At 41.1% G+C, this 13,119-nt stretch overlaps 1 protein-coding gene across 5 annotated transcripts in view; it reads left to right on the top strand.

Moving 5' to 3' along the window:
• Nucleotides 1-13,119, top strand: part of clcn5b (chloride channel, voltage-sensitive 5b) — a 36,643-nt gene that overhangs the window by 13,678 nt on the left and 9,846 nt on the right. For 4 of the 5 annotated variants that reach the window (XM_035994126.1, XM_035994127.1, XM_031304317.2 and 1 more), the window contains exons 3-12: nucleotides 3,170-3,342; nucleotides 3,860-3,959; nucleotides 4,817-5,004; nucleotides 5,655-5,777; nucleotides 6,709-6,915; nucleotides 7,510-7,590; nucleotides 8,167-8,401; nucleotides 8,707-8,882; nucleotides 9,416-9,556; nucleotides 10,048-10,234. In XM_035994126.1, coding sequence (XP_035850019.1) covers nucleotides 3,170-3,342; nucleotides 3,860-3,959; nucleotides 4,817-5,004; nucleotides 5,655-5,777; nucleotides 6,709-6,915; nucleotides 7,510-7,590; nucleotides 8,167-8,401; nucleotides 8,707-8,882; nucleotides 9,416-9,556; nucleotides 10,048-10,234 — 1,611 coding nt within the window. Of the gene's footprint in view, nucleotides 115-3,169; nucleotides 3,343-3,859; nucleotides 3,960-4,816; nucleotides 5,005-5,654; nucleotides 5,778-6,708; nucleotides 6,916-7,509; nucleotides 7,591-8,166; nucleotides 8,402-8,706; nucleotides 8,883-9,415; nucleotides 9,557-10,047; nucleotides 10,235-13,119 lie in introns of all 5 variants that reach the window. The other variant, XM_031304318.2, reaches the window with a different exon arrangement.

Raw genomic sequence — 13,119 nt, 5'->3', positions numbered from 1 at the left:
GAGTTTTAACACTGACTGAGGATACTCAGCTGGTTGGGTTTGGGGCCAGGAAAGGAGAGATGGACTGGGAGTTCTGGACTAAGCATCTGGATGAGGAGGTTCTGACAGAAAACGGTGAGTTTGGGACCCAGGAGGAGTTTGTAGGAGAGCTTTGTTTGTAGCTCTGATGTCTTTTTTTTTTTTTTTTTTTTTTTGCTGTCTGATCAAATCTGCTGTCATACAGAGGGAGTTTTAAATGCATTTACGATGAGAAGAAAGGCTGTCGTCATCTTTTGTTAGACTGCTGACATAGGTCTTGCTTGAGTAACAAGTTGTATACATTTTTTTCACCTTCACTGCAGCTACCTTTTTTGTGATTGGTTACAAGCTTTAACAAGGCTTTAAACTTTATTTGGCGTAGTTGTGTTTTTGCTGATGCCTTTAAACTTAACACTGTGGAGTTTAACCATTAAGACCATTTACAACCAGTCAGACCCTGACTCATGTGGTTAATGTTTCTGTACTGCAGCCTGCATGACAGAAGTGTGTGTGTGTGTGTGTGTGTGTGTGTGTGTGTGTGTGTGTGTGTGTGTCCTACCAATGCATGTTTGGGGTCAACTGTTGCTTTTGTACAAAGCACATACGAACACGGACATGAATTTACAGCTGCAGTCAAACTCAGATCCTTACCACTTGTTTTCTTTAGTTGTCTTTGCTTTTTAGTCCACTTTATTTAGAGCAGTGAATATTGGTATCTTCCTGATGGCTTTAGTCTGATTTCCATTTTTATATTAGGCTGGATATTTTAACTTGTATCAGATTTGCCCCCTTTTTAATTTTTTGAAAATGACAAATTCCTGTTATTCTCTTCAAGTGTGTTTGGGTTATGTGACTGCATTCTCTCTAGGCTGTTTTGTCTATCATGAATAAGGTGCAAAGGTCACCGTTGTTGTGTGTTTTTTAAATGCGGTAAATCCCCCCCGAAATAGAAAAGGGCACACAAGGACTTTATATAATAGCAATGACTTTTGGTGAGACAAATAGTTATCTTAAGGTATTTACTCTATAAATAATAATAACACATAATCCAAAGCTGGAAAATGGAGAAATCTAACCAGACAAAGGCTGGTACAAATGTGGCTATGGCTCATACTGTATTTCTTTCAACAGTGAATGATTTTGAGGGTCTAAAAATAGTTGGGAAATGTGTCTGTCACATTAAGGGCATTCAACATTTTTTTAAGGTTCTCAGACAGGTGTTGATGGCCATTAGCAGCCCAAACAAGCCAAACATTTTCATATAACTTGTCAGCACAGGTGTGTAAACCCTTTTTGTATACAGCCATTGTTATTTTCTGGTTGTGTTTGAAGTATGTTGTCCAGTCCTTCCAGAAAAATGCGGAGTTTTTTTGTGATTGTTGCGGGCAAAAATCCTTGATTATGCGGCACGTTTTCTTAAAAAATGGCGTATTTGAAAAAATGCGGCCCCCACATAAATATGCGGACTTTGGCTGATTATGCATTGAATTATGCGATCGCATAATCGCTTTTTTCTGGAGGGACTGGTTGTCTTCCTGCAAACTTAAGACAATACTTGAGTAATCCTTGTGAAATATGAGATGAAATATTGCTAGTGATTGCCTTAATGTTTAGTCCAGCATGTAGACCCCCGTCAGCTTCTTCTCTCAGTAACAGCATCTTTTCTCACAATAAGCTTGTTAAACTTCTGTTTCCTCACACAGACAGGAAGCACCACCTCCACCATCATTTACATTCCTATTATGTCCTCCATTAATACTTGAATGAAAACCCATTTTTATTTCGATGACGATTGTTTTGGTCCCATAATGACTCGTCTCAAATCTGTTGTTAGGGGCTTACACCAAATCAGAATTTCCTGTTTTGTTTCCTGTTTCCGTCCAGAGCTGGTTGTGATTGGTTGCTGCTGTCTGGTAATTGTTGCGGTCTGTAGCTGAGACGCTGCCACGTACTCAAGCTTGAAAGAATGCAGCTGAAGTCAAACTCGTAGCTTTGTGTGTCTTTGCCTTAGACACTCATTAATGCAGCATTGTCAAGAATGGTGTTATCTAATGTATATTACAACAGTAGGTCACAATATTTTGTTGCTCCTTTGTCCCCATTTGACATGGCTCAGTAACAATAGTCAGCAATAATAGCGGGTTTGCTACTGCTAGCACTTTCTCAAGGTGTGTGTGTGTGTGTGTGTGTGTGTGTGTGTGTGTGTGTGTGTGTGTGTTTTTTAAGATGGGCTTCAGAGCTGAGTGCATCCAGATTGCTGCTGACATATCCATCTTTGGAGGAGCACATGTTCTTGTAAAGAGATGAATTCTGTCAAATACAAATGTATATTCACTATTTAAAATAAAAGATCAAGATTTTCTGGATTAGCTTTGTTAGCTACTACTAATTCAAAGTCTCCAGAGGATGCTTTACTAGGATTTTGGAGCCCAACATGATCTTACATCTGACACCAAAGTTCATATTCACTGAATTAATGTTTTTAATGAAATTTGCAGATGAAATTCATGCTAAAACCCCTTTTTGACTTTAATAACTCCAACACTTTTCCCCTTGGACCACCCTCAGCACAAAACTACATTTTCAAAATGAAATAAAGTGAAAGGAGTATTATGTTGCTTGTTACATCCAACACTTTTGTATTTTGAGGTGTAATGAACACTGCAGTGCTTTAAACTTTTTGTCTTGAAAGTCATTTCCAACTACTGTATACTCTTGGCTGTGATTGTGCAGATTCTATATATTAGAGTGGATGTAACTGAGAGTATATGTTGACATATGCTGAAATCAGTTCACAGCAGATCAAAACAAATCCCTGTATAATAACAGTATATGTTGTGTGGGAAACACTGCTGAACTGTGTGTGTGTGAAGGAGTTCCCATATGTACTTGTTCCTTCATTCTGTGGAAGTATGTCCTTTTATGACCACAAAAAACCCAAGTAACATGCAAGTCACACACAAAATATTTAAATGATGGTATTTTGAATAACTCCAAAACACAGCATGGCTGAAAACAATAGAACAAAATGCATATAATGACAAGGCAAGAACAATGTGGTAGCAAGCAAGAGGCTGGCGTTTGGGTGTGAGGATGTTAATGTGCATCTCTCTCTTCCCCGTTTCTCTCGCTCCCTGTCCCTCCCTCCCAGGAGGTTATGAGGAGCACAGCAGCAGCAGCAGAGCAGCCGGTATGAACGGTAACGGCCCCAGTAAATTTGTGGACCCCCTGGAGGACCCGCTGCCCGGGGTGGGCACCTACGAAGACTTCAACACCATCGACTGGGTCAGAGAGAAGACCAAGGACCGCGACAGACACCGAGAGGTACGAAGAATAGTGCTGTGTGTTTTTAAGGATGGAAAAGAGTGTAAAAACCTTAACTAGATCATTGTTATTCGGTACAGTTTACTTCACTGTCATACCTGTAACAACAATGCTCTCTAGGTTTCAGTTTAAGACAAGACAACCACCATGTCTAACATCTTTCTCTTCACGCCTTCCTCAGAGTTTATATTTATAGCTCTACAGATTCACACCTAGAAACTAGAGACTTGAGGTTATGCAGTTTGATCATGATAATAGCTGGTTTTTCTATGTTAATAGAACACGGCCAAGAGTTTAAATAACCAAAAAAACAGTCAAATGTTGAAGAAACTGTACAAACTAAAAGTACATTACTTGACTACATGACTTGCGTTCTAGCACTGCAGCAGTAACATAACTGTAAAGTATCCCTGATACCCTATGTAATGTAATATACTCTAGGATATGAAACCAAATAATATAATGATTATGGTAATCACTCTCTAATATTGATCTTCTCATCTCCGTGTGCATCCAGATCACCAATAAGAGCAAACTGTCGACTGTGGCTCTGCTGCACAGCATCAGTGATGCCTTCTCTGGATGGCTGCTCATGCTTCTAGTGGGACTCATGTCAGGTAGTGGCCCTATATTTCTTTAAGCTGTGGTCTGGACTCATTCTTTCTAATGCATGTGACTTGGCTTCAGTGAAGCCTGTCCTTCATTCTGACAAACTGGGAAATTGTTTCTAGAAAAACACTGTTGACTACAATGTTGTAAAAATATTTTGTAAAGGTCCCATATGATGCTCATTTTCAGGTTCATACTTGTATATTCCGGTTCCTGCTAGAACATGTTTACTTGCTTTATTGTTTAGAAAAACATGATTTTTCATTATTTGCCTGTCTCTTGAAGTCCCTCTCCCGAAAAGCCCAGTGTGCTCTGATTGGTCAGTGTTTCTGGGTCTTCTGCATCTGCACGCTCTGAGTCTAGTACAGGCATTGTGCATTTCTCTGTGGATTGAGCGTTTTGATATTTCGACAGTATTTTTTTTTACAATATGGGATCTTGAATGCTTTAGACACTACAAACCAAATTCCTTTTCTCTCATTTTATTTGTGTGGCAAGTTGAAACTAAGCCACAGGAAGTAAACCTGCAACTATCTGCACAGCTAGATATATCTAATCCTGTAGATGGTAATCTTTCTGAACACAAAACCGTTCCTCTTGTTTCTGTGCTGAAAATAGGCAGCAGGGTGACATACTTCTAAAGAAAAAGAATATTTATTATGTTGGCAAGCCAAAAAGTTAAGTTTAGACCCAGAACACAAGGATGAATCTGACAATTGATGATAGATGTTGGCTCGGTCCATGTCACCACAGCTTCAACCACAGAGGGAGAACTATGTAGTTAGCTTCTGTGTTTTGGATGGAGTGGAAACATGCTCAGCACAAATGTTTCTCCTTGTCCCAAACGCATCCTTCTCTCTCCCAGGTGCTTTAGCCGGCGGCATCGACATTGCAGCCCACTGGCTGACTGACATGAAGGAAGGGGTTTGTCTCATCGGCTTCTGGTTCAACCATGAGCACTGCTGCTGGACGTCCAACGAGACAACGTTCAAGGAGAGGGACCAGTGTCCACAGTGGCAGAGCTGGGCTGAGCTCATAACGGGGACATCGGAGGTAGGGGAACATTACAAAACCAATTGAATCCAGAGTGAAAATTGTGTTCTGCACACTTAGATCCATGAAATGTACATATTGTAGCCAAGCTTTCTCAAGCATATGTTTGCAGAAGGAAAGTTGGGCTAATAAATGCAAATGTCTTGAATGAAGTATGACAACGAAATGAATTCCATGTCATGATCCAGAGACTGCCTATTTTATTATATCTTACTATTTTCTTAAGTGCTTGAAGAGAGTTTTTGCTTATACATGAGAGCTCTCTCCAAAGTCTAGCAAGATTTCATGTACAGTCATTGTCTCTCTAGTTGTAATGGTGCTTTAGTTCCATCTACTGGTTGTAGGCTGTCATGACACAATATAACACCACAGCTAAGCCAGGATGCCTAATGAATGAAATACAGTTTTTATCTTTCTTTTTGTAATGACAAGGGGTTTAAGAAATCATGTGTCTACTTATTTATAGACTTATTTATAAAAGTAGACACATTTTTACATATCTGTATATCTGTATCAGTGTTTCTGTGTCCCACCCGGCAGTGGCAGACTGCCGCCCGTGGTGTGTCCTGAGATAACTCCTGTTGTGGTTTGGAACTATAAATTGAATTGAATTGAATTTAACATGCGTGTGTCTTTGTGTGTCCCTGCAGGGTCCGTTTGCCTACATAATGAACTACCTGATGTACATCTTCTGGGCTTTACTTTTCGCTTTCCTGGCGGTCACGCTGGTCAGGGCCTTCGCTCCATATGCATGTGGCTCAGGAATACCAGAGGTAAAACTGCACTCAGGATGATAATGTATTTAAAAAGCAGCATCAATTTGTGGAGTGCCTCATTTGACATATGACTCAGGCTTTAGACCATTTCCTGTGCATAAACAATGTTTTTCACTTCTTCATCGTTTGCTTTATTTTTGTATTGTTTGGTCAGGGACAGGATTTTAACGGGATGATGATAAAGCTGCAAGAATAAACAATTTGAGATGTGATAGCTCAGTTGTATGCAATTTATTTTTCTATTAATAAACATTTGTACACGAGTCCTACCACTTGTCTGTTCCTCCATTTCACTTTGATTTGTTTACACCCAAACTGAAATGATATGAAAGGGCAAATGACATGCAGTGGATGCTAAACCTAAAAGCCAGACTGCTCTCCCTCCATCCTCTTCGCTCTCCACCAGTGTTTACTTTTTCTTTGTCTCTGTTCTTTCACGCTTTATTACTAAGGAAGTGAAGATTTGCTTGCACGCACTGGAAATACAAGTGGAAAACTCAACTGAGCACAAACATATCCAAACTGCTTCACCCATTTCATATATACAGAACAAGACACACAAACACAACTCGCTCCTGCATGTATAAACTCTAAACCTCTCTTCCACTCCTGCCTTTAAACAAAGACTATCCTTAATTTCATGGATTCCTTTTTCTCGTCTCTGAAAAGGTCAGAGAGCGGTCGACAGGCCCACGCACACCAGATTAACTGCTCGTCTGAAAGAAAAATATCCACAACGCAAACTCCGCTTTCTCTCCTTCCCTTTCCATCACTGTTTACTTTCTCTTGGATATACGTTCACACGCGCATATGTAAACGGATCCCAACTTAACCTAAACCCACACATAATCGCAGGCTTATCCTGATTGTCTCTACACACACAAACTAATCCATGCAAACGCACTCTTTTTCTCTCCGTCTCTCTCAGATTAAAACCATCCTGAGTGGGTTCATCATCCGTGGCTACCTGGGGAAGTGGACCCTGATCATCAAGACCATCACCCTGGTTTTAGCTGTCTCGTCTGGGCTCAGCTTAGGGAAGGAGGGCCCTCTGGTACACGTGGCCTGCTGCTGCGCTAATATATTGTGTCATCTGTTCACCAAGTACCGCAAGAATGAGGCCAAGCGGCGAGAGGTAGGCTCTGAGGAAGTTTGGGTGAGGTGAATAATGGGGGTTGTATTGCTAGTTTAGGATTCAGTGTCCTAGTTTTGGTGAATTCAGCAGTAAAAATGGACTCCTGTTGTTTTGGTAGTCTCCCTTAAAGGAAAGTGTTGAAATAAGCTCTTTGTGGTTACAAAATTCTGCAGCTGTTAGCAGTTAATTTGTTTTTTACTTTCATACAACGGAGTTAATAGATGACAGGCTGCTTCTTGTCTTTAAAAATATTTACTCTAAAAACTAGAAAACACAGTAGCTAAAGAGAGAAATGTCTCATTTTAATAAATGTTTTTTTACTTAATATCACAAGAATAGCTTAAAATCGCTGCTTTGGTGCACTGTGTTTGTATTTGGCCTTTATCGCAGAACCATTGGGAACTCCTGGTTTTGATCAGCCTATTGAGAGACGGCTGTTATCGAATAAATGGCCTGCACCAGATAACATCTGTTCCCTCAACAAAAAGCAGAACGCACAGTTCCTTTGATTGTTGGTTGATTTTTTTTCTTTTCTTCTTGTTTAACGTCTCAGTTGTACTGCAACACAGATTGTTTTTATTTTCATGCTTTTAGGTGTTGTCGGCAGCAGCAGCAGTAGGTGTGTCTGTGGCCTTCGGTGCTCCCATAGGAGGAGTCCTGTTCAGCCTGGAGGAGGTGAGTACAGTTATTTATTGATTTCTTTGCTGCTGATTAGCCCATCATCATCATCAACCCAATCATTTGTCTGATAATCCCCCTCAGACAACATCAGGGGATAATCTGATACAACATGAGACTTAAAATCTACCACAATTATATCACATAGTCTTGAGGCAAAATTGATTTCATTACAGTGAATAATGCAAAGCAGGATCAAAGAGAGTCCGATTTTCTTGTGTTTTCTGCATCAGAACAACACTGCAATTGCCAGTTGCTTTATTAGCAACGGATAACAAAACTAATCTGAATTTTCTTGAACTTGTGACTCTATGCTGAAAACTGCACAGCACTGGCACCGTACTGGAAAACAATTAATCATGAAGAGGTGTTTGCATTGATAGTTTGGGGAATGCGTCTCAGCAGCTTTAATCCATCTTGAGCAAAACACCCTGAGGAGTTTTTGGATGACTATATATACGAAGGGCACTTTCACCCACTGAGTGCTGCTTCTCAAAGCTCAAGGATAATGCAATAATGTAGCTCTTCTGTTAGTTCAAAGTTCTCTTTTCTCTGTCTCTGTTTCCCCTTCAGGTGAGTTATTACTTCCCTCTGAAGACCCTTTGGCGTTCGTTCTTCGCCGCCCTGGTAGCGGCCTTCACTCTGCGCTCCATCAATCCGTTCGGAAACAGCCGCCTTGTGCTGTTCTACGTGGAGTTTCATGCCCCGTGGCACATGTTGGAGCTGGCCCCCTTCATCCTGCTGGGAATATTCGGAGGCCTCTGGGGGGCGCTGTTCATCAGGGCCAACATCGCCTGGTGCAGGAGACGTGAGTGGTGAAGTTGAATGTGTGTGCCTTAAACAGATGCACACATAGTCTCATTTATTTAAATGAAACCCTTTCCGGGACGGCCTATAGCTCACCTGGTAGAGCGTGTGCCCCGTGTAGGCTCAGTCCTTGCCAGCGGCCTGGGTTTGAGTCCGACCCGGCCCTTTGCGTCATGTCATCCTGTCATCCCCCCTCTCTCTTCCCTGTTTCTTGTCTCTCTTCAGCTGTTCTAAATAAAGGAAAAACCCTGTTCTTTTCTTTCTAACCCCAGCACGCCTATTACTCCATTTCTGTGTCTCTAACAGGTAAAACTACTCGTTTGGGTCACTACCCTGTCATGGAGGTGCTTGTGGTCACAGCTTTGACCGCCGTGGTCGCCTACCCAAACAGCTACACCAGGATGAGTGGAGCCGAGCTCATCTCTGAGCTGTTCAACGACTGCTCGCTGCTCGATTCCTCTCAGCTCTGCGGCTACAAACCGGTCAGCGTGTGTGTGTGTGTGTGTGTGTGTGAGATTTGTTTGTGTGTGTGTGTGTGTGTGTGTGTGTGTGAGATTTGTTTATGTGTGTGTGTGTGTGTGTGTGTGTGTGTGTGTGAGATTTGTTTGTGTGTGTGCGTGTGTGTGAGATTTGTTTGTGTGTGTGTGAGATTTGTTTGTGTGTGTGCGTGTGTGTGTGAGATTTGTTTGTGTGTGTGTGAGATTTGTTTGTGTGTGTGTGTGTGTGTGTGTGTGTGTGTGTGTGTGTGTGTGTAGAGGTTGAATCTGTGTTTGTGTTGGGGAAAGGAGTAGATTGTTTGGAGAGATAGTAAGTCAACAAGTTTTTCTAGTTTGTCATTTCAAAGTGGAGATTGGGTCATATTATAGATAATAACCTAAATCCCTGAAACTACGGTTTTATTTACCCTTTTAAGTAAGTTGTTTTTTGTTTCTCTGTCCGACTCCCTTCTATTTCTTCAATATCTTCTCTCTGTTTATCTTTCCCTGCCTCTGTTCTTCCCACACACTCATTCCAGCCAGCCAACACATCAGAAACTGGTGTAGGTAACAGCCTCGCTGACCGGCCAGCAGGAGAAGGCCTGTACACCGCTCTGTGGCAGTTGGCCCTGGCCTTAGTCTTCAAGATAATGGTCACTGTGATTACCTTCGGCATGAAGGTTGGTCCGGACACACAAACGTGACACAAACATTGAAATCCACTCCTGCACAGTCACTCTTGTGCATACTTGTTATGAACACTCTCCTTTGAACTCCTGTTTTTTTTTTTTGTCAATGCACCATTCTCTGTGAACTCTGGGTAACATAGCATATGAAAATGTGCCAGATGTCTTCAATACGTCTGGAACCAGATTTTGAATCATAGCAACATGACTCACAATCACGTGGCTAACTGGGAGGATCAAGTAGTTGGTAGTGTAAAAAAAAAAAAGTAATGGCTCTGTGGTTTACATTTTAATTAACAAAGATTGTTTGTATTACAGAAGCTTTAAACTAAGACATAGTGTACTTCGTTTGGCTGGTAATGCATATGGACGTTGTTTTTAGCATCATTATTAGAGAGAATCCCTTCTGTCCAATCGCTGCTCAGGATGTTTTGAGGATGTCTTTGTAATGTTATCTTGTTGTTTTCTCCTCTTTGTTCACCCAGGTTCCCTCTGGTCTCTTCATCCCCAGTATGGCAGTTGGAGCCATCGCCGGCAGACTGCTGGGTGTCGGCATGGAGCAGCTGGCCTACTATCACCATGACTGGTTTCTCTTTAAAGGGTGGTGCTCGCCAGGAGCAGACTGCATCACTCCGGGCCTCTACGCTATGGTCGGAGCCGCTGCATGTTTAGGTGAGACGCGTGTGGCAGTGAGCACTTGGGTTGTGGCTTGATTTGTTCGAAAGACGGTACCATAAAGAAAGTAAACATTGATCATGAGTGTGGGTAAAATGCACCGTTAGATCAACAGACAGATCTGTGTGATACTATTTGTCTAACTGTCGAGGTGAAGACGAAAGCCTACACATCTTCCGTCGCAGGCTAAAAAAACCATCTCTTCCAACTGCACCTTGGATGATGAAAACAAAAACAAACAAAAAAATATATATAATATGGCTCTTTGTAGTTTGGCTTATTTAAAGCTAATGTACGTGCACTGTTCTTGCTGTCTGGAGTTTGTACCTTCAAGGTTGAAAGCACTTAATTGGTAGTTGCTTTGGATAAAAGCGTCAGCCAAATGACATGTAATGTAAAAAAGACAGAGCCCAGGCTGAAGGTGAAGTGACCGAAAAATTCACATCACCCCCCCCTCCGGACAGGGGCAGGGTGAGGAGCTCCGATATCCAGAAGCAGCCTGGAATAGATCAAGGAAGCAGGCAGTTAATTGGCCATTTGATTTGGATGCTCGCCTTCCTATAGTGGTATTCTGAGCAACTGGTAACATGTCAGAGATTAGATGATTTGATGTGGGAATGTCTTGCGACGCCCAGAGAGCAGCTGGATGTGGGTGGGGAGAAGGAAGTCTGGACTCTGCTCTGTTTTTTTTTTCTTCTCTCTCTTCCCCCCCCCCCCTTTTTTCTGCAAACCAGTCCCAAATAAGTGGTGTACTGCTGATGGATGGACTGAGGAAGACTTTACAGTGGTTTTTGAGTCCCTTAAAGCGTAACTCTCGCCAAAATGCTACCTAGGGTCTTTTTGTGAATGTACCCGAGTCAAACTTTCGTTTAAAAGCCTATTTAGGACAGAATCGGCACTTTTAAGACTTACCGAATTTTCGTTTTTCGGTCAAATGGCCTTTTGAATGGGAGTCCTACGGGCACTTTTATGCTAGCCTCAAAATAGCTATTTTTAAAACACTAAGAAGGCTCGACACAACATGAAACTGCTCGAAGTATCACCAACAACTCACCGTAGGTTTTGTTGTTTCCGGCCGCTACCACCTCGGCAGTCAAAACGAGTCGATATCTGAATGTGAATGAACGGACTCCATATGAGGCTCCTTTTTCAACTACGAGGTCAATATTGTTTTTCAATAATGACAAAACAAGAAATAATCTGTGCATTTATATGGAACTAAGCTTTAGGAGCTTTCCATCTTTACTGTCCTCCCTGTTATGTTGCATTCGGAAATCGATTGTTTTTGACTGATAAAATGGCTGCGGCCGGAAACAACAAGAGCTACGGTGAGTTGTTCAAAACCTTTCTTTTTAGTAAACTCTGGGTACACAAACAATGTTGTCAATGCTGGAGTTCATGTGTAGAGCCCATGGTGATACTTCGAACAGTTTCATGTTGTGTCGAGCCTTCTTAGTGTTTTAAAAATAGCTATTTTGAGGCTAGCATAAAGGTGCCCCTAGCACTCCCATTCAAAAGGCCATTGGACCGAAAAACGAAAATTCAGTAAGTCTTAAAAGTGCAGATTCTGTCCTAAATAGGCTTTTAAACGAAAGTTTGACTCGGGTACATTCACAAAAAGACTCTAGGTTGCATTTTGGCGAGAGTTACGCTTTAAGTCTTATTAGTTGCAAGTATTTTATAAATACTGGGTTTCGGTTGACTTTTTTCCACTTCAAAAAGGTTTTTAAAAAAAAAAATGTTTTTGTTTTTTATAGACTGACATGTCTTCATAAGGTGATAATTTGCACACTAACAATAATTTAAACTATTTATTATTCAATCTGTCTGTTTTTGAATTCTAATTAAATCAGTTTAGTTTTTGTGAAAAGAAGTGACTGTTTGGCCTCCACAGACTGTGGATTTATTCCATCAGCTCTTAAAATGACACATAGGAAACTAATATACACATTATTATAAAGGCTGTGGTTAAAATAAGTACGGCAACATGCCAATCCAAACAGTTTTCTCATATTAACTGTTGCTGTTTCACATTATGTACAGTGAATTCCAGGAGTGTTAATGGATAATGAGAATTAATCTTTCTACCTTCTAGTTCCTTTGTCAAAGCCTAAGTGAAGAAAGAAAACAGATAGCTGGTATGCTTCGTCGCACACAGGAAACATTTGTATAAAAAACAGATTGGTACTAAATTCTTACCAAGAGGACAGGGTTTCAGGGTAACAGGCCAGATCTGTCTTTCTAGCAGATCTGGGACAAAGTTTCTTTGTTTCTGAAATATGTACCAATACATTTGTGTGACTAATGTTAGTACATTCTGTACTTAAAGATAGCTCTTGTAAAGTAGCATTTAATGCAAGTGACCAAGAATCACTCCCAGCAATGATCTCCTCTAACTTCAAAGTCGATTGAGCTTATTCTCTTTACTACACTGTAATTTGTCTCTCTGTTTGTAATGTCCTCGTACATTAAGTGCTTTCAAAAAGGCTATCAAAGCATTTACCCAGAGGCCGTGGGCGTCCTTAACTACTAAAATACAAATGTGCTGTTTTATAACTCTTGTCCTTAACCCTCTGAGACCCACGTAGACCCATTTTTGTCCTTTTTTTGGGGGGGAGGGACAGGGGATCTTTAAGGGGAGGTAGTAGGTCAACAGTTTAAGCCACATATACGTGTGTATACATCATCTGAAAGATGCAGCTCAGCTTTGTGTGTCAAGTCTTTCTACTCATAAATCTGTAATAAAGATTATGTTTTGGTTAGGCGCCTATTCAGTTTTGAAAGTTTAGTGTATAGTTTATTTATATAGCACATTTTAGCAAGAAGTGAAGTAAAGCAATTCAAAGTGCTTCACATACAACAGGAAATAAAAACAAGCTAAA

Source organism: Sander lucioperca, chromosome 17, assembly GCF_008315115.2.
Source record: "Sander lucioperca isolate FBNREF2018 chromosome 17, SLUC_FBN_1.2, whole genome shotgun sequence".
Taxonomy (NCBI): Eukaryota; Metazoa; Chordata; class Actinopteri; order Perciformes; family Percidae; genus Sander; species Sander lucioperca.
The sequence above is the reverse complement of the archived record's forward strand: the minus strand, read 5'-3'. Positions and strand labels throughout refer to the sequence as shown.